Consider the following 25,377-nt stretch of genomic DNA (forward strand, 5'->3'; position numbering starts at 1 on the left):
AGGGATTTGACAGGGTAGATGTGGAAAGCGGACTTCCCTTGTGAAAATTTCTAGGACCAGAGGGTATCACCTCAGAATGAGTGGCTGTACATTTAAGATAGAGATGAAAGGAATGAGGGCTGTTGAGACTGGGTTATTAAATATACTCAAGGCTGAGATAGACTGATTTTTAAATTGGTAAAGAAATTGAGGATAATAAGACAGAAAAGTGGTGTTGAGGATGATCAGATCTTTGGTGGAGCAGATTTGATGGGCAGATGCCTTACTTCAGATGCCTACACTTTATGATTTTATGAACAGCGGAACAGACTCACAAATGTAGAGTTGCCGCACATTCCTGCCCCATCACCACTGCAAATGGTGTACTGGACATTGCTCAGAGAGCTGGGAAGTTTACTTGTGTGACTACAGTGAACTGTCATCCTGCAGACTTTCCCATCACTGTACAGAGAGCCCTGTGGCACATCCACAGATTGGAAATGTGAGGAAATCTCTTTGGGGAGCTGCAGTTGCGTAAACCATCTGCCCATCGACCCACTGGCATTGGTGGTCTGTTTTCTATACATTCCCAAAGGCGTTCAATCTTTCTGGAGATCAGGGATTCCATTTCTTCTCCTTTTAATTTTTTGCCCAACTGGCTCTTATTGGTAGAGGACCAGACTGAGATCATGTTGGTGATATTTTGGATCATGGAACTTGTCCTTGTCCTTGTCCTTATCCAACATTTGTTCATTTGCAGCTGGGTGACAGGCTCGATCAAAAGCAAGGACATCGGAGAGGTTTCCTCTGCATTTTAACTGTCTCATGTGCACTGCTGCCCAACTGAAAATCAACTAAATGTTCACATGGGGACGGGGCCAGACATTTCAATCATTGGATAAACTTCTCAGCTATCGGCCATTTCTTCCTTGGTGTTAAACTTGATACGAAGTATTGCAAAGCAATCTGAATTGGAGAAGTGTGTGGGAGATCTCTCTAATAGAACATGACAAATTGATTTGAGTTTTTAAAATGCATCACAAGTGCTGCTGCATTATCCCTTGAATAACACAATTAGCCCCTGTGGGCTCCTCCTACTGCATTATTATCCCAACAACAAACCGTTCCAGTCAAGCAATGACCCATAACAAAAGCTCTTGTGCTGAATTTAATCACTGCCTTGTTCATTGTAATTCCATGAGGGAGCACCTTTCTTTCACAATGGGAAACCAGAGAGCCAATCTCTGCTCAAAGTACTGTACTCATTCTACACCAAAAAAAAACTTGCCTTTATATAGTACCATTTACATTCTCAAAAGAACTTTTGGGCATGCTACACCAATAAGTGACTTTTTTTTTGCTTTAAGTGTTTTAGGAAACATTTTATCTATTGTGAATACTGCAAGCTGTCATAAAGAGCAATACAACAATAACCAGATAGCAATCAGCTTCAGCGATATTAGTTGAACCATAAACATTGGTCCACACAAATACAGAGACTAATGCATTTGGAGATGGAGCTCCCATGCTAGATACAAAACTTCAATGACAGATAAGAGGGCAGAAGCATCCAGTAAAATTATATTTCACTCAGAAACTCTATTAACGCTTGGATCAAAGAAAGTGTTATTGTTCAAAAACACTGAAATACTCTACATTTTATTTCTTTATAGGATGAAGGCATTGCCGACAAGGCCAACATTTATTGCCCATCCTCTACATTCCCCCTAATATTTTTTCTTCTGAAAGCACCTCTGAGGTCCATATGCAGCAGTGACTTCTGGAACTGGACGTGAATGCGAGGAACAACGTGGGCATGCTGAACACAGACCCTCAGAGTGGCTGCATGTTGCTCAGCAGTCCTCTAGGTGGTGGTGGTGAGCTGCCTTATTGAACTATGTGGTCCACATGGAGTCCACAGATCTGTTAGAGAGGGAACCTCAGGGATTTCCACCCAGTGACTGTGAGAGAATGGCAATGTAGCTCCAGGCTAGTCAGACAATGAGAGACATGGGGGGTGGGAGGGGGGGGGGAAATCTTTCCTCTAGGTAAGAGAAGGCTCTTAGCAGTTTTCTTATGGTTATGAAAGGGTTCAGTTAGGTGTCATGCAGAACCCCATTAAAAGTAGAGTTGTATTAGGCACATCGGAAAATGGTTGTGGTTGTTGCTGGTCAGTCGTCAGCTCCAGGACATCTCTGCAGGAGTTCTTCAGGAGAGTGTCATAGGCCCAACCATCATCAGCTGCTTCACTAATGACCTTCCCTCCATCATAATGTCAGAACTGGGAACGTTCACCAATAATTGCATAACATTCAGCACCATTTGAGACTCCTCAATGAACACTCCACTACCAACATCATAGGGATTCCACTGAGCAGAAACTGAACTGGACCAGCTGTACAAACACTGTGTCTACAAAGGACGGTCAGTAGAGTTGTAGAGATGTACTGCACGGAAACAGACCCTTCGGTCCAACCCGTCCACGCTGAACAGAAATCCCAACCCAATCTAGTCCCACCTGCTATCACCTGGCCCATATCCTCCAAACCCTTCCTATTCATATACCCATCTAAATGTCTTTTCAATGTTGCAATTGTACCAGCCTCCACCACTTCCTCCAGCAGCTCATTGCATACACGTACCACCCTCTGCGTGGAAAAGTTGCCCCTTAGGTCCCTTTTATATCTTTCCCCCTCTCACCCTAAACCTATGCCCTCTAGTTCTGGACTCCCTCATCCCAGGGAAAAGACCTTGTCTACTTATCCTATCCATGCCCCTCAATTTTCTAAACATCTATAAGGTCATCCCTCAGCCTCCAACACTCCAGTGAAAACAGCCCCAGCCTGTTCAGCCTCACCCTGTAGCTCAAATCCTCCAACCCTGGCAACATCCTTGGAAATCTTTTCTGAAGCCTTTCAAGTTACACAACATCTTTCCAATAGGAAGGAGACCAGAATTGCACGTAATATTCCAACAGTGGTCTAGCGAAGAAGGTTACCTCAGATTACAACAGGATCTTGATCAGATGGGCCAATGGGCTGAGAAGTGACAGATGGAGTTTAATTCAGATAAATGAGAGGTGCTGCATTTTGGGAAAGCAAATCTTAGTAGGACTTATGCACTTAATGGTAAGGTCCTGGGGAGTGTTGCTTACAAAGAGACCTTGGTGTGCAGGTTCATAGCTCCTTGAAAGTGGAATTGCAGGTAGATAGGATAGTGAAGGAGGCATTTGGTATGCTTTCCTTTATTGGTCAGAGTATTAAGTACAGGAGTTGGGAGGTCAAGTTGTGGCTTACAGAACATTGGTAGCTAGGAGTACTGCAGCAAGTAACTCACCTCCAATATGAGGCACAAGTCAGGAATCTGATGGAACTGATGGAATGATGGTCTCAGTACTGAGGGAATGATGGTCTGTCAGAGAAATTAAACCAAGTCTACCATCCCAAGAAGATGTACAGTACTCCCATGGCATTATTCCAAATAGGAGAAGGTGTTTTCTCCCTGATCTCTTGGCCACTATTCACTCCTCAGTTAGCATCATGTAAAGCAGATGATCTTGTCATTATCACATTGGGCTGTTTCTGGGACCATGTTGTACTTCCTATGTTACAACAGCAATCACAAGTTAGAAATATTTATTGGTTATGAAGTGTTTTTGGAATGCTGTAGGGCTCTGAAAGAATAATCTAAGTCTTTCATTCTCACATTTTAATTTAAGAGGAAGATGGGCAGGAAAAAAAAATCAAACTAGTCATTCTAGTCAGTCTCATTGTTATAGACCAGAACAAACCCCCTCAAAGTATATTAAGAAAATAGTGTAGACCCCAACGTTTTGTCATTTTAAGGTACAAGGCATTGTATTCCAGATGCAATTCAGTTGGTCAAACTACTTAACATTAAGCGCTACACTATTTTTACACCAGAGTTAAAATACAGACAAAGTAAAAAGAATTGGCTTAACTGTAACTATTGGCATGCTTAACAAAATAATATATATAGACTATGATTAGCTAATGGTTCCAATATAGTAACATGTCATAAACACACCCTTGGCAAAGGGAAATTCAGTAAAATAGATTGTCTAACATGCAATTCCAGCAGCAGGAAGAGGACCCCAGCTTTTAGATATAACAGAGAGAAGAATAGGAATTTCCAGATCCAGCTTCAAGACCCCAGCAATCGCTGAGAGCTAAAACTAAAAAACCTAGGTCTGTGGGTGGGATCGATCTCCCATTCAGGCAACTTCTATTGTTCCAACTTAAAAAAGCACAATGCCTCACAAGCTGCTTACTTTCTTGGTTTTGAGATGACAACCACTTGGCACCTCTGTTTCAACTTTCCTTCATTAAAAAAAAAGGACAAATTACACCTCATTAAGCCAAAAATATTGTCAAGCCATATAACGCTAACCCAAAATTGCTCTGGCCCATCATCTCTATACTGGCTCGGTGACTCAGTCCCCAGAATTTGCATGTTCTCTCCCGTTGTGAATCATAATTCGGACACTCCATCCAGAGGCCAAAGCAATGTGATCTCTTAAAACAGGGGAAAGGAACAGACTAAGTAGGGCAGAGTCTTCTGTGAGGAATCCCATGTACAGACACGGGGAGGAGGCAGCCTTGTGGCACAGGGGGTAGAAGGACCCTTACCTCTGGGCCTGAAATTCCAGATTCAAGATCTATGCTGGGACTTGTTGGCCACTGAAGGTGATGATTAGACTATAACATTTTCCGATGTTCAAGATGGCAGGCACATGAGCAGGTGGGTCTCCTGGTCAGTCATTCTGTAGGGGGCAGTGGTAACCACTTTGTACACACGTGTGGACTGATCCAGTGGGAATTGTTTAACCTCAGAAAGAAGGATGAGGTTTCTAGGACAGGTCTAATTGAGGGTGCTGTAGGAATTTTACTAACTCTAATTAAACAGCCAACTAGCACAAAACTGGGCTTTGTTTACTCACCAACTGGGATCATTCCAGGTGTTTCAGATTTGACCAGAGAGATGTCTGGAGGGAGCTGAGCAGTAAGATGCACAACTGATCAAAGTATTCCTCTGAATCATGTGAGACATAAGACTTCCCAAACCTACACGGGAATAGCGGAGTTGTGTTTACATTATTATCAACTGCATTCGAATGGACAGGAAAGGGAAAGTGGTCCCACAAGGAATGTCCTGGGGCCTTAATTATACACTATATCTATTAATACAAGACAATAGAAATCTTTACTAATGACACAATGATCAGTGGCACAAGAACTAGTTTAAAGCAGAGTATAGAATTATAAAGAAAAATGAAAAGACTAATTGAATGTACAAGACTGCAGTAGACAGTGAAATAACATCGTAGTGGTAAAAACAATGACTGCAGATGCTGGAAACCAGATTCTGGATTAGTGGTGCTGGAAGAGCACAGCAGTTCAGGCAGCATCCAAGTAGCTTCAAAATCGACGTTTCGGGCAAAAGCCCTTCATCAGGAATAAAGGCAGTGAGCCTGAAGCGTGGAGGGATAAGCTAGAGGAGGGTGGGGGTGGGGAGAAAGTAGCATAGAGTACAATGGGTGAGTGGGGGAGGGGATGAAGGTGATAGGTCAAGGAGGAGAGGGTGGAGTGGATAGGTGGAAAAGGAGATAGGCAGGTAGGAAAAGTCCGGACAAGTCATGGAAACAGTTACTGAGCTGGAAGTTTAGAACTAGGGTGAGGTGGGGGAAGGGGAAATGAGGAAACTGTTGAAGTCCACATTGATGCCTTGGGGATGAAGTGTTCCGAGGCGGAAGATGAGGCGTTCTTCCTCCAGGCGTCTGGTGGTGAGGGAGCGGCGGTGAAGGAGGCCCAGGACCTCCATGTCCTCGGCAGAGTGGGAGGGGGAATTGAAATGTTGGGCCACGGGGCGGTTTGGTTGATTGGTGTGGGTGTCCCGGAGATGTTCCCTAAAGCGCTCTGCTAGGAGGCGCCCAGTCTCCCCAATGTAGAGGAGGCCGCATCGGGAGCAATGGATACAATAAATAACATCCTCTATTTTGGATCTAGAAACTAGAATCTCTCTCAAATGACGAAAAGCAGCAGCACGATTATTTAGGGGTATATTTATTAAATTACCTGTCATCAGGTACAAAAACAAGGAGACTATTGGAATGTTAACTTTATATTCAAGTCCTTTAATTATAAAAGAAAGGAAGTTTTGCTGCTATTGTACAAAGCCCTGGCTAGACATGATGTACAGATCATCATAACCAGAGCTTAGACAGATCGGCCATGGGAGGTTGCAGTACAGAATGACCAGAATGTTACCAAGGCTCCAAGGTTTAACTTCAAGAGATTACATAGGTGGATTATCTCAAAACACAAAAGCTTAAGGATTGCTTTGAGTTCAGATTTTAGGGAATTTATAAAAGGACTTGTTAGGAAATGGAAGGAAAACAAAAAGGGGGGGGGAGGAGGGGAGAAGAAAAGAAATAAAAATGGAGGGGGGAGGGGGAGGGAGAGAGAGACAGACAGAGACAGAGAGAAAAAACAAAAACAAATAGTGGGGGAGACAGGGAAAACAAAGAGGGAGGATCATCACTGGAGATCAGTAGTATTGGTAACCAGGGATATGGACGCACTTGGGGCTCTTGGGGTGCAGTGGTACTGTACCTGCCTCTGGGCCAGAAGAGTTCGAGTCCCACTTATACTAGAGGTGTGTCATAACATGTCTGAACAGGTCGGCTCAAAGTACTTCTTGAAGAGTGTGTAGCAAGGTGTTAGTAATTGATAGAAGGTTTAGAAAAAGGTGGAGAGGAATTTTGGGAAAACACTGCCTTCAAAATGTTGCATCATGTTTAGGAAGCACTTGGGATAGAAGCTCACCAGGCCCTGAATGAGCAGCACTGCACAGAAGTGCATTTGAGCTTCAGTGTGTGGGGGCTGTGTAATGCTGAAGCCCTATGAATTGCCTCACATAGCTCAAACTCGAAGACCTATCCCGCACAGAACAAATCACTGCCTCCATCTACTGCTGGTGTGCTCACAGCTCCATTGTATACTCCTTATTCCCAACACAGAGGTAACACATCTGCTCCTCAGATACTGAGCTTCATGGCTGATCGTTCCACGTTGGTGAACAAACTGGAGCTGACTCTTCCTGCCAGCTGCCAATCTTCCCATGGAGGCAGCCAGATGCTTAGCTGTCCAGGGCAGTGGGTCTTCTACCCTGCACACTACTGGCAGCATGATCTACCCTGGCAATTCTCTGGAAGAGGTCAACTCTCTGTGTACCACCTGGATCTCCGGGTCCCTGCTGGCAAAGCAGACACCAATTTCTCTGTGGTAGTTGCTCAGTGCCCTTACCATCCTGCCCACTGTACCAGTGCATTTGAGCAAGTCCCTGAGTGCCAAGACCAAAGGGTCCTCCCTCTACTTGGTCTCCAACAATCCTTCCCGTGCCAGCAGCTTGACCAGGTGCAGAGACATGGCAGCGATGTGCTCACTGGCAAGTACGCCTGACTCTAACGTCGAGAATGTAGCCGCTAAGGTATCAGTATTGGAACTGGTAGGAAGGGGGGTACTGAGGGAAGAAGTAGTGGTGGACAGGTGTTAGTGCTGCTGCAGTTGGGCAAAAGGTGGTGAGGTGTCTGAACTCAGTAAGCGCAGAGGCCATACTGGATTGGGAGTGCCCACCCATCTGTGTGTGTGTCTGTGGTGTGTAAGGGACACAGTGAAGTTGGCAAGAGCGAGCAAGGGAAGATATTGTGAGTGAGTGAGAGAGTGCCCAGGGTGAATGTCTGCAAATGTTCAGGGCAGCCCCAGACTGCCAAAACTTCACTGAGGGTATAACAGCCCAAGTCTAGTGTCTGTGCCAGGGATATCCAGGCAGCAATGGGTATTTCTGATTATGGCAAGTGGAATAAACTGGGCAAGTTCAAGGCAATAGTGTAGAGAGAAAACCCCCACAAAACTCAATGAAAATTCTAAAATCTGCAAACAGTCAGTCAATTCTTCAATTGAAATGCTGTAGTCCATTGAGAGCTATTGACCAAGGGGTGGAGAGGGAGATTAATCTAGATCAGTATTTCCAGCATAGCTATGAAGGACTGAATGGCCTCCTTCTCTGCAATAAATCTTTTACATTTCAAATGTCACGAGCTTATGATAATCAGCCACTGGACGGCAAAACCGACTGCAGCAGCTGACTGGCCTCTTCCAGTGCCTAATCTACAGACAAAAGACAAGAAACATTGCTGACCCAGGCAAGAGTTTACTTCCATTTTATGTTCAGAGACCATTTTAGTCATAATATCTGAGAACTACAACTGACTAATCAGAGCAGATAATTATTGTGCGATTTGTAACTATTTTTAAAAATCAGATTTAAACATTTAACAATTAATTGAAGTACAATCGTAATGCAGCAATATTGTTTTGAGTGGGGAAGGCACAGGAGACAGAGAGAGAGAGGAAAAATGATCAGGAATCTAAATGTCAGTCAAAGCGGTCACAAGTCAAAGCTTGTGAGATTATTCCATCTGGAGTCGGTTAACCTTTGCTGAAAGCCTAATTTTTCAGGATGTTGGAGGCAAATACTGACTAGAGAAGTTATACAATTGAGTTCTAGGTCTAGACGTACTGTTCCTGGCAGGAAATTGCCTTGTGACCCAATCAGTACATCTGATGTGAAATTCTCGTGTTAAGGTTAGGCTGGGACCTGTTTTCAATATAGCACCCAGGCTGACTCCAAAACCACAGAAATAGCCAGCAGCAAAAACATCTGGAGGGGTCAGAATTTCTACAGGGGATCTTTCAAACAGCCATCGGGCAATCCAATGCATGAATCGGTTGCCAAAGAGTCCCCTCAGAAATCCCATCCATTGAGGTGTAGCTAATCGGACTCTGGCCAATAGGTTGGAGGATCACTGTTCTGTCTCCTCAGGGGAGGGGAAAGGAAGATAGGATCCAATCCAGGCTCAACACGTTCCACAAGTAACAGCAGAGGGGTCTGGTGCAAATTCCTGTTCTGACAGAGATTCCTGAGAACAACACATCACACAGGATTCCAGAGGGCACTTCCAAAGCGTGGAGATAGTGCAGTCTCTGGGACAGGAGTAATCAATGACACAAGGTGAGAGAAACAGAGAAACTCCAGTTAACAGATAAACTGTTTACCCTAGATTGAGTGAGTAGGTTGGGCCTGGACTGGGTGTTCAGAAGAACGAGAGGCGATCTTATTGAATCATACAAGATCCTTAAAAGACTTTGCAGGTTAGGTACAGAAAAGTTACTTCCCCTTGTGAAAGGTCCAGGACCAGAGGGCATAATCTCAGAATAGAGGGTTGCACATTTAAGACAGAGATGAGGAGGCTTTTCTTCTCTGAGGAGGTTATGAATCTGTGAAATTCTTTACTATAGAGGGCTATCGAGGCTAGGTCATTAAATATATTCAAGGCGAGATGGACAGATTTTTAATCTATAAGGGAATCAGGGGTTTTGGAGAAAAGGCATGAAAATGAGTTGAGGATTATCAGATCAGTCATGTCCTCAATGAATGGTGGAGCAAACTCAATGGGGCAAATGGTCTATTTCTGTTCCTATGTCTTATCAATTCATCTTTTTGATGATCTATGGGAAGATCTCACTGAATGAAGATGGCCTGAAACCCAAGTCCCATCATCATTCAACAGTGCACAGGCTTGCTTCTCCCTAAATGATTTCTTAATGTACAATAGGAGTGCCAAGAGACCTTAAGCATAGATACCAAAGAAGAAAACTAACAGTGTGCTTTATTTTGAAACTTAATAGGCATTGAGAGTGTAAATTTATCAAAGCCAGTTAAGATAGTTTCAATAAAGATTCCCATGAAGGCCATAAGACCATAAGACATAGGAGTGGAAGTAAGGCCATTCGGCCCATCGAGTCCACTCCGCCATTCAATCATGGCTGATGCGCATTTCAGCTCCACTTGCCAGCGTTCTCCCCGTAGCCCTTAATTCCTCTAGACAACCAAAACTGGACACAGTACTCCAAATGGGGCCTAACCAGAGCTTTATAAAGTCTTAGTAGTACATCTCTGCTTTTATATTCCAACCCTCTTGAGATAAGAGACAACATTGCATTCGCTTTCTTAATCACAGACTCAACCTGCATGTTTACCTTTAGAGAATCCTCGACTAGCACTCCCAGATCCCTTTGTGCTTTGGCTTTATTAAGTTTCTCACCATTTAGAAAGTAGTCCATGCTTTTATTCTTTTTGCCAAAGTGCAAGACCTCGCACTTGCTCACGTTAAATTCCATCAGCCATTTCCTGGACCACTCTCCCAACCTGTCTAGATCCTTCTGTAGCCTCCCCACTTCCTCAGTACTACCTGCCTGTCCACCTAACTTCGTATCATCGGCAAACTTCGCTAGAATGCCCCCGGTTCCCTCATCCAAATCATTAATATATAATGCGAACAGCTGTGGCCCCAGCACTGAACCCTGCGGGACACCGCTCGTCACCGGCTGCCATTCTGAAAAAGAACCTTTTATCCCAATTACCATCAACAATTAGAAGTGTAATACTTTAAGTTATCCTTATTGTACATATATCTTTATTCATATCCATTCCAAGAAATTAACATAACAAAAGGGATATGATGATGGTCATTCAAAGTAACCTTAAACTGTAGTTGTGTTCCACACTGTTCATTTTACTGGGAAAATGCAATTGGTTCCTCACATCAGTTGTAAAGGGAAAAGGGGTGTTCGACCTGACTCATCTAAGCCCTTTCAGGTAAATATAAAATATCCCATGTCACTATCGGAAAGAATACCAGGGGAGTTCCACATGGTGTCATGGGACAGTAGTTAACCATTCAACCAATATCACTAATGCAGATTAACTCATCAGTATCACAAGTTGAAGCTTGCTGTACTCAAATCAGCTGCTGATTTGAGTTCCTCTACCACCACAGTGACTACAATTCAATAATACTTCATTTGCACTTTGTATTCTCAAACGAAGAAGTTTTATTTGATTAAGAAATGTACAGTGGAAACAAGTCATTGAGATGCACAACATGGAAACAGACCCTTCGGTCCAACTCATCTATACTGACCAGATATGACTCTGTGACTCTGTATCCCATTTGCCAGGTATTTGGCCCATATCCCTCTAAACCCTTCCTATTCTCATACCCATCCAGATGCCTTTTAAATGTTGTAATTGGTCCAGTCTCCACCACTTCCTCTGGCAGCTCATTCCATACATGTACCACCCTCTGTGTGAAAAGATTGCCCCTTAGGTCCCTTTTAATTTTTTTTACTCCCCCAACCCCAGGGAAAAGACTTTTGTCTATTTACCCTATCCATGCTCCTCATAATTTTATAAACAGCTGTAAAAGGTCACCCCTCAGCCTCCGACGCTCCAAGGAAAACAGCCCCAACCTATTCAGCCTCTCCCTGTAGCTCAAACCCTCCAACCCTGGCAACATCCTAGTAAAAATTTTCTGAACCCTTTCAAGTTTCACAACATCCTTCCGATAGGAAGGACGCCAGAATTGCAATAGTCCAATAGTTGCCTAACCAATGTCCTGTACAGTTACAATATGATCTCCCAACTCTTGTACTCAATACTCTCGACCAATAAAGGAAAGCACACCAAATGCCTCCTTCACTATCCTATCTCCTTGTGACTCCACTTTCAAGGAGCTATGAACCTGCACTCCAAGGTCTCTTTGGTCAGCAACACTCCCCCAGGACCTTACCATCCAGTGTATAATTCCTACCCTGATTTGCTTTCCAAAATACAGCACTTCCTATTATTCTAAATCAAACTCCATCTTGAAGCTGGATCCTGAAATACATCTCCCTCATAAAATGACAGTTGTTCAAAGCTTTAGCACAAAAATTAGTTTCTAGAACAGATTTTGCTTAAAGGTTTGAGAAACCAGAGAGAAGTTAATAGAGTTTAAACTTACCTCCAGGTATGACATAGTGCAATCAGAAGAACTGCAGATAAGATAGCAATGCCAGCAATGACCAGGAAATGAATCATATTGTCTTGGTCCCTGTGCTTTATCACAGCCTGAAGATCAGGGTCTGCGCCAGTTTTAAACTGGTAGAGTAGTATGAAGCCACGACCCTTGTCTGTGGTGGTGATCAGTTCCACCACCACCTCCACCATCTCCAGGGAAGAACCAAATGTCAACGTTTTGTTGACTGGGCTATTGGTTCCACAAAATCGGGCAGAGAATGTGATCAGGTCAGAAATGTATAAAACATCATTTGGACAGATCTCTGGAGGGACGAGTGGTGTCACTTTTGTCACAGGGATCACTGTGACCTCAGTCAAACTGTTTACTTGTTGTATCTCACGCTGGTCAATTTCAAGCCTCGTTCCACCTTGTTGGACCCGTTTGCTGTCAGATTGTGGGTCTACATTCGTGTCTTGGTAATTGGCAAAACCAGTTAGTGGATAACTCAAATTTGACTCTTCAGAATCATTCTTATTCAAATCGCCAAGCCAAGAGTCTGTGATTGAAAATTCCTGTTTTAATGGTGGCATCTTCACCATTTCTAACATTGCAGACTCTTCCTGTGCCACTACTTGTTTGTCTTTAGCTTTACGGGATTGGGCAGAGTAGTCTCCTTCAAAACGTTTTGAATTAGACGCATTTGTCTCATTAAACAACATCTTTTTTCTTCCACCTTGAACAGACTCCTTTTCATGATGATACAAGTTGTTGGACTCTCGAGTCTGGACAGTTCCCCCTTTCTCTGATGGCCCAGAAACAGATCTCTCTCCACTTATCATCGCAGGAGCTGACTGAGCATTGTGCAGACTTTCAAATACATCGAAATCAAAAACTTCCAAACCAAGACGCACACCAGCCGGGATGAAAAACTGCCACAAACAGTGAGTGCCTGGAACATAACTTGTGGGAAAGCCAGGTGAGAGGATAATACCTTGAGCTTCAGAATCAACAACGGCTCCACACGTGTAATAAACCTGAAAACAAAATATTGCAGGGAATCACCAAGACAACCCAAGATTGGTCAACTACTTCCAGCTCCTGTTTCCTTTTCCAGTTGAACCCCCTTGAATGAATTATTTAATGAATCATACACAACATAGAACAAGCTGGATGATGGTTTGGAGGATAATTATCATTGCTTCCTAGTTCTGGTAACCTTTTGATCACACTGGGTATAGATTGAATGCTCAATAGCATTGACAGCTACAGGTCAAAGGCTAGTGATAGGCTAAAGCCCCTGAGACGGGCAGCAGCTCATGTGTTGGCCCTCAGGCTTGCAGAATTCCTCAAAATCAGAGTTGGACTTGTTTCTAACTGGGACACAGATCACCTCATATAATACGGTAAGGACTGCAAGGAATGATCAGAATCGGAGTGATTTCCTGGGGCTAGGAATCAGGTGGGGGATCTTTTCAGGTTTTCTTCCCAATTTGGTGTTGATTTTTAAAATCTGGCGTTTTGGGTGGAATGGACATGGATTTCGATGCACAGAGATGCAGGTATGTGTGTGGTTGGCATGTCATTGTCCACATAAGACTGACTGTAAAATGGGCATTACCACCATCACGACCAAACACTTTTCCCCCATCTGCCCCCTCACCGGTCAGAGAGTAGTTTCATTGGAGACAGATTTCCCCGCCTAAGTTGTTGAGCAGTTTAGGGAATTAAGGAACTTGCTTCTCATTAAGGGAAAGTGATGGCAGTGTCTTCACTAAACTAGTAATCCTGGGGCCCAGACTAATGTTCTGGAGACAATGGCAGATGGTGACATTTGAATTCAATAAAAACCTGGCCTAATAGCAAGCAATTGATGTCCTTTAATGAAGGGAATCTGTCATCCTTACCTGGTCTGGACTACACATGACTCCAGACCCACAGCAATGTGGCTGACTGTTAACTGTCCTCAGGCATTGAGTGATAGACAATAAACACGAGGCCTAGCCAGCAACACTCACATCCCATGAATTTTTTTTTATTATTGCACTCATCCCCTTATAATAATAGGCAGATCAAGTCTTTGGCTCAGTGATAACATTCCTTTCTTTGTGTCAGATGGTACATGGTTTGTCCCAGATATTCCAACAAGTTCAGGCTGAAGTTCCAGCTATGAACACTCTGTTGACCTCCAGTGGGCAAGCACATCAAATGGAGGTGAGTCTGGACTCCACTCCCCATTCTAATCCCTCCACCTCACTGACACAGTGCTCACAAAACCCTGCCAGCCCAGCCTAGCCCATCCCAGCCTACCCCACCCCATCCCATCCCAGCCCACCCCACCCCAGCATACCCTACCCAGCCCTTTCCAGCCTAGCCCATCCCACCCCACCCCACCCCAACTCAGCCTACCCCACCCCACCCCAGCCTAACCCACCCAACCTACTCCCCCAGACCAGTCTACCCCAGCCTACACCAGCCCAGCCGACCCCACCCCAGCATACCCTACCCAGTCCTTTCCAGCCTAGCCCAGCCCAGCCTACCCCAGCCCATCCTAGCCTACCCCACTCCACCCTATCCCAGTCTACCCTACCCCACTCCACCCTATCCGGTCCAGCCCAACCCAGTCTACCCTACCCCAGTCCAGCCCATCCCAGCCCACTCGAGGCCACCTCAGCCCAGCCTAGCCCAGGCCCTGGACTAAATGGAGATAATTATAGCTAAAGGAGTGTTGTCATCACAGTCACAGATTGTATCAGAGATGTAGCATGCACTCTGTATCAAAACCTCAAATCATAGGTGTCAACTAGTACATAAACCAATAAAAAAAACACATTTTGAAACTATTAACATTTTTCCATACTTAAAAGAAGTTTACAACTACCAGATGTGACGGATGTGCTGGGCAATCTCGTAAAGAACAAAACCCAGCATGACAACTTTCATCTTCCATTTTAAAGCATACCAGGTTCCTTCAAAGCTTCATTTTAATTTAAACCACTTGTCACCACATTAAAAAACCGACTTTAACAAACAATTGAAACACTCTGATCCAACAGAGATAATCATAACATCTAGTTATTCCTCTACATTTCCAAAACAAGCTATGTAAACACAATCAGTTTGGTCTGTTTCTCATTTTTGAGCAATAAAAAATCTTAAGGGTGACCCCACTTCCAAAACGAACAGAGTAATGAGCGATGCACTGAACTGATATGGTCATGGAGCAAAGGGAAGTGAAAAGAAACTCAGATGCCTGTCATTCCCAGGGTAAATACTGACATTTGTTGCTAACCCAACCAAAATTGGCAAGTTCAGGGTGAACTCACCCACAGCAACAACTTCCATTTGTACCGTGCCTACACTTCCCAAGTTCTTGCACAGGAGTATTACCCTGAAGGACAGAGAGATTTAGAAAGGGAATTCCAGAGCTTCTCACCCAGGCTGCTGAAGGGACAGCAATATTGGAGCAATTAAAAAGCAGGAAAGTTCAATAGACATTAACACTATGCCACTGCCTTCCCGAGTTGAAAGCAAGTCCCTTAATTCCCTGAACATCGTCACAACAATGGCCAGAGACAGTGCGATGCAAAGATATCCAATAGCTTAAGGGCAGGAAGCTGTTACAGAGATAAAGGGCAAGAGTTGAGACAAAATGTTGGAGAACTCAATATATCTGGCAACATCATGAAATGTTAACTCTATTTCCCTCTCCACAGTAGATGAGTTTCTCCAGCATTTTCTGCATTTGTTTCAGATTTCCAGCATCTTCAGTACTTTGGTTTCACTTGCAGGATTTGAGTAGCAGAATCTGAATTTTAAACCAAGGTATTTCTTAGTTTAAAAAAAGTGGGATATGTCATTTCATCAAAAGGGTTGGTTCTCATGCCCACTTGTCCAAAGGAGGTGAAACAAGTGAGAGATGTCCTATTGAAAATAGAAATGTCTTTAAGCCACCCTGTCCTCAGGAGGGCCCCATGTCTCTCGGATAATAGCTTCAGTACCTCCATTGGTCAGTCACTCCAGCAACAAGCAAATGCTTTTCTGCTGGTCACAGCCTGTTTTACTGTGGTGTCCTAGAGATGGCAGAGACTCCACATTGAACAACACTCTGCAGAAATTGCTGCAATGTCCAAGTCATATCCCATCTTCTACGCTCCCTCTGGACTGGATTGCAGGAATACCCTGGCATGTTACCAGGTCTCAAGGCCTCATAGCCTCATCATAAATTGTTGTAAACAGTTCTACTTGCCAATACCCAAAAATGGCAACGGAGATTTCTGGTTTAACACCAAAAGTATCAATGGAAGGGAAGCAGTTTTTATCCATTAATGGTTAATAAAAATTATGTTACAGATAGAAATGGAAATAAAGCAGCAGAATAATTTTTTAAAACAACATTACCTTTAATTTTTGCTGCTTTTCGCACTCGGGTGCTTGTTTTGTATCAATTATGAATATCTCTATTGGCCTATTTAAACTGTAATTTGCAACTGAATAAACCATGGATTTAATAATGAATCTCAAGAGAGCTCCTAAAAAGAATCTCAACAACCAATTGATTAAGTAATGATGATGCAATAAATACAACGACAAACTGACTTGAGTCAAGGCTCACTTCCAATTACATGAACGTAATCAGTTTCCAACAGAACCTTTGCCTGTAGTAATTCTGCAGGTTTCCTAAAATAAAAGCAAATCTGCTTCTCCAAAATGGGTTTTCATTAAAATCATATTTGCTAAAAAATAAGAGAAGATTGTTCAACCTACTGGGTTTTAAAACGGGTGAAATGAGGCCAGATCAAAGCTTTTTCACATCGAGGACTGCAATTACTGTGTAAACCTTGTTCTATAAAGACTCCCTCTGTTCCCATCCACAAGCGTGCAAAGATCAGAGAGGAAAGCAGCATGTTGAGTAAACGTTGTGTTGCCACAAGGATGACTTGGACTGTATTTATACATTGCCGAGTTCATAGCAGAATGAGTGCAGTATGAATGGCACTGCAGTATGACCTTGGCGGCATCAATGTTGTAAAGCTACATACTCTGGGGCACCCAACAAGGGATCAATAATAAAGCAAACGCATATCCCTCTCCTTCCAGATGCAAGCCTGAGGTATAATGCTGCAGGCATTATACTGAAGTTACTGAAATAGGCCATTCAGCCAAACGTTGATATATAGACCCCTCACTTTACAGCATCCACCCTTCTCAACACATGTTTTTATTACTTTCTGCCTTCTGCACTTATCAACCTTCCTTTCAAACGTGTTGATGTTATTCATCTTGGTTTACTATAACAGAGTGTTCACTATTCACTGGCTAGGTTTCTTACTGTGAGTGAATACTTATGACCCCTATTTTCTGTCTCCACCACAAGTGGAAGCACCTTCTCTACATTTGCTCAATCAAACTGTTTCATAAGCTTTAACCCAAGAACAGCATAAGGAAGAAGAAGGAAACTGTGAGGGTGAAGCTGCTATCATCTTCACACACGGAGTGAATGGTTACAAAGTGTGAAAGCTAGCAATGGGAATGAAAGATGTAATAGGAAAGGTGAATGTCAGGACCGTAAAGGTAACTGCTGTGGGTTGGCATAGTCTCAGACAGAAAGATGCCATTGAGAACAAGCCAGAGTAGGCAATTCAGCCCCTCCATCCTGTTTCCCCCATTTAATAAGGTAATGGCTGATCTGACTGTTTAAACTAATTTGGCAGGGGGATGGGATCCGGACTTGTAGTCCAGCAAGTAAGCTAGCTGTGTGTCAGGATGCCCAAGACTGTAGGGAGGCTGTGGAGAAGGTAGCACTGACAGGGACTACTTGCGGACACAGAGATGGGCTCAAGTGCGTATACTTCAACGCAAGGAGTATCAGAAATAAGGTGGGTGAACTTAAGGCGTGGATCGGTACCTGGGACTATGATGTTGTGGCCATCACGGAAACATGGATAGATGAGGGACAGGAATGGCTGTTGGAGGTTCCTGGTTACAGATGTTTCAGTAAGATTAGGGAGGGTGGTAAAAAAGGAGGGGGGGTGGCATTGCTAATTAGAAATGGTATAACGGCTGCAGAAAGGAAGTTTGAGGGGGATCTGCCTCTGGAGGTAGTATGGGCTGAAGTCAGAAATAGGAAAGGTGCAGTCACCTTGTTGGGTGTTTATTATAGGCCCCCCAATAGCAGCAGAGATGTGGAGAAACAGATTGGGAAACAGATTTTGGAAAGGTGCAGAAGCCACAGGGTCGTAGTCATGGGCGACTTCAACTTCCCAAATATTGATTGGAAGCTCTTTAGATCAAGTAGATTGGATGGGGCAGTGTTTGTGCAGTGTGTCCAGGAAGCTTTTCTAACGCAGTATGTAGAGTGTCCAACCAGAGGGGAGGCCATATTGGATTTGGTACTCGGTAATGAACTGGGACAAGTGGTGGGCTTGTTAGTGGGTGAACATTTTGGTGATGGTGACCACAATTCTGTGACTTTCACCTTGGTTATGGAGAGAGATAAGTGCGCACAACAAGGAAGATTTTACAATTGGGGGAAGGGAAATTACGATGCTGTAAGACAGGATTTGAGGAGCATACGTTGGGAGCATAGGCTGTCAGGGAAGGATGTGGTGGAAATGTGGAACTTTTTCAAGGAGCAGATACGACGTGTCCTTGATATGTATGTACCGATCAGGCAGGAAAGAAATGGTTGTGTGAGGGAGCCTTGGTTGACGAGGGAGGTTGAATGTCTAGTAAAGAGGAAGAAGGAGGCTTACATAAGGTTGAGGAAACAGGGTTCAGACAGAGCAGTGGAGGGATACAGGATAGCCAGAAGGGACCTGAAGAAAGGGATTAGGAGAGCTAAGAGAGGGCATGAAAAATCCTTGGCGGATAGGATCAAGGATAACCCCAAGGCACTTTATGTGTATGTGAGAAACCTGAGAATGACGAGAACGAGGGTAGGTCCGATCAAGGACAGTAGTGGGAGACTGTGTATTGAGTCGGAAGAGATAGGAGAGGTCTTGAACAAGTACTTCTCTTCAGTATTTACGAACGAGAGGGACCGTATTGTTGAAGAGGAGAGTGTGAAACGGACTGATAAGCTAGAAGAGATACCTGTTAGGAAGGAAGATGTGTTGGACATTTTGAACAACTTGAGGATAGACAAGTCCCCCGGGCCTGACGGGATATATCCTAGGATTATGTGGGAAGCAAGAGAGGAAATTGCAGTACCGTTGGCAATGATCTTCTCGTCTTCACTGGCAACGGGGGTGGTACTAGGGGACTGGAGAGTAGCGAATGTTGTGCCCCTGTTCAAAAAAGGGAATAGGGATAACCCCGGGAATTACAGGCCAGTTAGTCTTACTTCTGTGGTAGGCAAAGTAATGGAAAGGGTACTGAGGGATAGGATTTACGAGTATCTGGAAAGACACTGCTTGATTAGGGACAGCCAGCACGGATTTGTGAAGGGTAGGTCTTGCCTTACAAGTCTTATTGAATTCTTCGAGGAGGTGACCAAGCATGTGGATAAGGGTAGAGCAGTGGATGTAGTGTACATGGATTTTAGTAAGGCATTTGATAAGGTTCCCCATGGTAGGCTTATGCAGAAAGTAAGGAGGCATGGGATAGAGGGAAATTTGGCCAATTGGATAGAAAACTGGCTAACCGGTCGAAGGCAGAGAGTGGTGGTAGATGGTAAATATTCAGCCTGGAGCCCAGTTACAAGTGGAGTTCCGCAGGGATCAGTTCTGGGTCCTCTGCTGTTTGTAATTTTTATTAATGACTTAGATGAGGGAGTCGAAGGGTGGGTCAGTAAATTTGCAGATGATACGAAGATAGGTGGAGTTGTGGACAGTGAGGAGGGCTGTTGTCGGCTGCAGAGGGACTTAGATATGATGCAGAGCTGGGCTGAGGAGTGGCAGATGGAGTTCAACCCTGCCAAGTGTGAGGTTGTCCATTTTGGAAGAACAAATAAGAATGCGGAATACAGGGTTAATGGTAGGGTTCTTCGTCAGGTGGAGGAACAGAGGGATCTTGGGGTCTATGTACATAGATCTTTGAAGGTTGCCACTCAGGTGGATAGAGTTTGTAAGAAGGCCTATGGAGTATTATCGTTCATTAGCAGAGGGATTGAATTCAAGAGTCGTGAAGTGATGTTGCAGCTGTACAGGACTTTGGTTAGGCCACAGTTGGAGTACTGTGTGCAGTTCTGGTCGCCTCACTTTAGGAAAGATGTGAAAGCTTTGGAGAGTGTGCAGAGAAGATTTACCAGGATGTTGCCTGGAATGGAGAGTAGGTCGTACGAGGATAGGTTGAGAGTTCTCGGCCTTTTCTCGTTGGAACGGCGAAGGATGAGGGGTGACTTGATAGAGGTTTATAAGATGATCAGAGGAATAGATAGAGGAGACAGTCAGAAACTTTTTCCCCGGGTACAACAGAGTGTTACAAGGGGACATAAATTTAAGGTGAAGGGTGGAAGGTATAGGGGAGATGTCAGGGGTGGGTTCTTTACCCAGAGAGTGGTGGGGGCATGGAATGCGCTGCCCGTGGGAGTGGTAGAGTCAGAATCATTGGCGACCTTTAAGCGGCATTTGGATAGGTACATGGATGGGTGCTTAATCTAGGTTAGAAGTTCGGCACAACATCGTGGGCCGAAGGGCCTGTTCTGTGCTGTATTGTTCTATGTTCTATGTTCTATGTTCTATGACTGTATTCTCAAATTCAAATTCACACCAAGAATCCTTTCCTTCCCAAGAATCTATAAAGCTCTGTCTTAAAAAGATTCAAAGATTCCCTCCCATCACCTTTTCAGGAACAGAGCTCCAAAGATTCATGACCCCATGAGAAAGAGAATCTTGCCTCATCCCTGTTTTAAATGTGTGACGATATTTTTAACCAGTGACACGTGGTTCTGGCTTCCCCCATAAGAGGGAATATTCTTTTCCTATCCACTCTGTTAAGACTCCCCCCCCACCCCCACCCAAGGATCTCATATGGTTCAATCAAGTCACCACTTACTCCAAGAGGGGGTCATTCACATCATTGAATCACTGGGAGCTCTTTCCAAAGGAATCTAGAGTTGTTCCACGCCTTATCCTTTTCTTCCTGTACTTGTAATTTCTTCCTCTTCAATGTTTATCCAATTTCTTTCAAAAAGCTACAGTTGAATCTGTATCCACTAAACTTAAAGGCAGTGCATTCCAAATCCCAACCATTCATGCCATAAAAATATATTTCTCTGACATCACCTCTGGTCTTTAATCTGTGTCCTTTTGGCTACTGACCCTGGAAACAGCTTCTCCTCTCTCACTATTCACTTCATTAAAACCCTGCACAACTTCAAACACCTCCATCAAATCTCCTTTTAGCTTTCTCTCCTGCAAAGTAAAAACAAGCTTCTCAAATCTCTCCAAATAACTATAACCCCCTATTTGTAGGGTCCTTTAAGCAAACCGCCCATGTGTGCTGTATGATGTCCCACAACCCTCCTAAACGGTGGTGTTCAGGATTCGACATGACATTCCAGTTTGTGCTGAAGCTTCAGCACGACCCAGCAAAACACATCCTCAACTTAAACAGGAAGAGAAAGAAAAAGGACAGAGAGAACAGCAAAACTAAGGCTGGGTGAGAGAGAATAAGAAGCTGCAGAGTGGAAATTAAAAAAGACAAGCAGCAACCCTGAAATCAAACAAATTCATAGATTTATGCAAATCCTCCAAGTCTTCCTCTCCTTCAGCTAATGCACTCAATTTACCAAGCTTACCGAGAAAATCTCAGCACTTTAAACTGAAAACAGAAGTTAAACTGCAAAAAACTTACATTTGTTACTACAGAAATATTTTGGTTATTATTGATCTACAAGTTGATCTAAAATGTTGGAATGTTGTATCAAATTTAATTCCGATGGAATTAAAACCATCAACTGTCCCTTTCCGTGTTCTAAAGGGGAAACTACAATTCTAAGGAAAGGGTTCCATATCAAAGGTTCTTTGATTTGGAGATGCCGATGTTGGACTGGGGTGGACAAAGTTAAAAATCACACAACACCAGGTTATAGCCCAACAGGTTTAATTGGAAGCACTAGCTTTTGGAGCACCGTTCCTTCATCAGGTGGTTGTGGGAACTGAAGAGTGAGAGAACAGAGAATACACCTTAACCCAAATGGAGGCATCTCTTTGTTTGATGTCAGGAAGGAGAGATACCTGGAGGACTTCCATATTAAATCTCCAAATGGGAAATAGTCTTGAATGCCCCTTTGGCTGGTTCCATCATCTGCAAGTTATTGGACTCGAGATTGGGGTTGGAGAGAGGGTTAAGGATCCAAACATTCTTCCTTGCTTCAGTTGCACTTTATATTGCTGTAAATACAAGAACTTTTAAAAGGAATTCATGTAACAAGGAGGAAGAAATGAGAGATTAAAAAATTAAAGACAATAGCGAAGAACTTGCATTTATATAATGCTTTCAAAATGACAGGATGCCCAAAGAAGCACAGCTATTGAAGGACTTCAAAGTGCAGTCATAGTGGTAAAGTAGAAAATGTGGCAGTCAACTTGTGTACACCAATCTCCACAATCAGGACTCAGATAATCTGCTTTAGAAGTTGGCAGAGGGCTAAATATTGGTCAGAACACCACAGAAAGCACTGAAAATACTCAAGAGGGCTGACGGCAGCTGAGAGAGAAGTAGCTTTAATGTTTTAGACAAGTGAAAAGGGAAGGAGGGTTGGAAAGTAATAAAAAGAGCAGAAAACAGAGCAGGAGAGATGGCCCAGTGTAACACAAAGGAAACAACTCTTTGGAATGCTGAAATGGGAGGAGAGGGAAAGGAGGACAACGTGATGGCATCCTGCCAATCTCCTGACACAAGGCCCATGCAACACCATCAAAATAGCCACTCACTAAGACCAAGTAACTTAATTGCCTGCTTAGGTACATTTATAGCCAGAGTCACCATTTCCACTGATTGATTTATTATGTTAATTAAATATCTCAAGGCTCAGAATGGCCTCCTCCTGATCCTATAAAGTCACAAACTTGCAAGGGATATGAAATTCAAAATTAGTAAGAGTGAAAGTAGGGATAAAGTTAATGACTATGGGAAAAACAGTAGAAACTACTTTGCCTCAGTATTTACAGTAAAGGAGGATAGATTGCCTGAAGTCCTGAGGAGAGCAATGGTGGATCACAAACAGGAAGTGAATGAAGTTAACACAAGTAAAAGGGTATTAAAGGTAATAGGACAGCACTTTGTAGATGCCCTAACTATAATCATTCAGAGTTCCCTGGATACAGGAGTCCTCCCTCCCTCTGGATTAGAAAATTGTATATGTCACTCCTCTTTTTAAGAAGAGAAAAACCACGGAATCATAGACCAGTTAGCCTCATATCTACGGAGGGGAAATTGTTGGAGTCTATAATCGAGGTCAGGAAAACTGAATCCTGAAAAATTTCAGTTAGTCAGTGTGAGCCAGCATGGATTCATGACAGGGAGGTCATGCCTGACAATCTTCACTGAAATATTTGAAGATGTGACAAGGTAGTAGACAGGGAAATGTCTGTGGGTGTTGTTTATATGGACTTCCAGAAGATATTTGATAAAGTCCCATGTTAAGAGATTGTTTACTAAGATGAAAGTCCATGGAATAGAGTGGAAATTACTGACATGGCCAGGTAATTGTTGGAGTGACAGATGACAGAAAGTAGGGATAATAGGTATATACTCAAACTGGCAGAGCATGGCAGTGGTGTTCCACAAGTATCTGTGTTAGGGTTTCAATTATTCACATTATTTATTAACAACTTGGATAATGGCTTACAAAGTCATACCTGTAAATGCACTGATGACACAAAGTTAGGCAGTATTGTAGATGATAGCATAAAATTGCACTGGGTTATTTATGGACTAAATGAATGGGCAAAACTGTAGCAGATGGAGTTCCATGTAATCAAGTGTGAGGTTATCCATATTAGACTGAAAAATGATACATCAGGGTCCTGTCTAGACAATATGAAGATAAACACAGGGATGCCCAAAGGAACTTGGAGATTCAAGTGCATAGATCTTTAAAATGTCGCAAGCAGGTGCAGAAAATAATCAATAAAGCTACTGGAATGTTGGCCTTGAAATCTAGAGGAATGGAGTACAAGTATGCAGAAGTTAGACTGCTGTTATACGAAACGCTGGTTATACCCCACTTGGAGCACTGTGAGCAGATTAGGGCATCATACCTTAGGAAGGGTAGATTGGCCTTAGAGAGAGAACAATGTAAGTTACAAGAATGACACCTGGATTTCAAGGGTTAAGTTATGAGGAGAGATTATACAAGTTGGAAGATTATTTTCGAGAATTTAGATGAATAAGCGGTGACCTGATTCAAGTCTTCAAGATATTAACAGGAAAGGACACGATAGATAATAATAAACTAATTACACTGGATGGGACTTTTAGAATTAGGGAGCATAGTCTGAGAATTTGGGCTAGTTAAAAAGCTCTTCTACACAAAGGGTATAGAACTCTTCTTTAAATGGTATTGGATGCAAGATTAGTTGTTAATTCAAACTAGAGCTTGTACCTTTTGATTAACAAAAAAAGCTAAGAGGATGGGCCAAACGCAGGAATTTGGAGTTGGGCCACAGATCAGCCATGATACCATTGAATGGTGCAACGGTCACAAGGGCCCCTCTCCTCCTGCCATCGCAGGAATTGCAAAACCTCCTCCCCCCTCACCTCTGTCCAAGGCCCCAAAGGAGCCTTCCATATCCAAAGTTTTACCTGCATTTCCACATATGTCATTTACTGTAACTGTTGCTCCCGATTCGGTCTCCTCTACATTGGGGAGACAGAACGCCAACTCCCAAAGCGCTTCAGAGAACACCAGCTCCACCACCACATGGCCGAATACTTCAACTCCCCCTATCACTGTGCTGAGGACATACTAGTCCTGGGCCTCCTCCATCGCCAGTCCCTCACCACCCGACGCCTGGAGGACGCCTCATCTTCTGCCCTGGGATCCTTCAACCCCATGGTATCAATGTGGATTTCATCAGTTTCCTCACTTCCCCTCCCCCTACCTTACCCCAGCTCCAACCTCTCAGCTCAGCACCACCCTCATGACCTGTCCCATCTGTCTATCTTCCTTCCCACCTGTCCGCTCCACCCTCCCCTCCGACCTTTACCCCCACCTCCATCCACCTATTGCACTCTGAGCTACCTCCCCCCAGCCCCCCCTCCCCTCATTTATCTCTCCACCCCGAGACTCCCTGCCATCATTCCTGATGAAGGGCTTTTGCCCAAAACATTGATTTTCCTGCTCCTCAGATGCTGTTTGACCTGCTGTGCTTTTCCAGCACCACAATCTTGACTGAAGGGGCTGAATGGCCTCTTCCTATGTTCATAATTTGAAAAGTCAATTAGAAGTATCAAATGTAGAAGGACTTTTGAAATAATTTTTTCGAAGATTATATTTAGATGACAGTCTTCAGCGGAGGTTTTGTCTG

At 43.7% G+C, this 25,377-nt stretch overlaps 2 protein-coding genes across 3 annotated transcripts in view; one reads left to right on the plus strand and one right to left on the minus strand.

Moving 5' to 3' along the window:
- LOC140488061 (uncharacterized) overlaps positions 1–25,377 on the minus strand; it is a 54,685-nt gene that overhangs the window by 20,888 nt on the left and 8,420 nt on the right. Inside the window, exons 2-3 of one of the 2 annotated variants that reach the window (XM_072587729.1) lie at positions 22,081–22,236; positions 11,906–12,936 (exon numbers count right to left, since the gene is read on the minus strand). In XM_072587729.1, coding sequence (XP_072443830.1) covers positions 11,906–12,936; positions 22,081–22,095 — 1,046 coding nt within the window. In that variant the 5' untranslated portion in view covers positions 22,096–22,236. The remainder of the gene's footprint in view (positions 1–11,905; positions 12,937–22,080; positions 22,237–25,377) is intronic. The other variant, XM_072587728.1, reaches the window with a different exon arrangement.
- Positions 12,788–25,377, plus strand: part of golga3 (golgin A3) — a 103,425-nt gene continuing 90,835 nt past the window's right edge. Inside the window, exon 1 of the mRNA XM_072587721.1 lies at positions 12,788–12,878. The gene's annotated coding sequence lies outside the window, so the exon portion shown is untranslated. The remainder of the gene's footprint in view (positions 12,879–25,377) is intronic.

The sequence above is a fragment of the Chiloscyllium punctatum genome, chromosome 17, assembly GCF_047496795.1.
Source record: "Chiloscyllium punctatum isolate Juve2018m chromosome 17, sChiPun1.3, whole genome shotgun sequence".
NCBI lineage: Eukaryota > Metazoa > Chordata > Chondrichthyes > Orectolobiformes > Hemiscylliidae > Chiloscyllium > Chiloscyllium punctatum.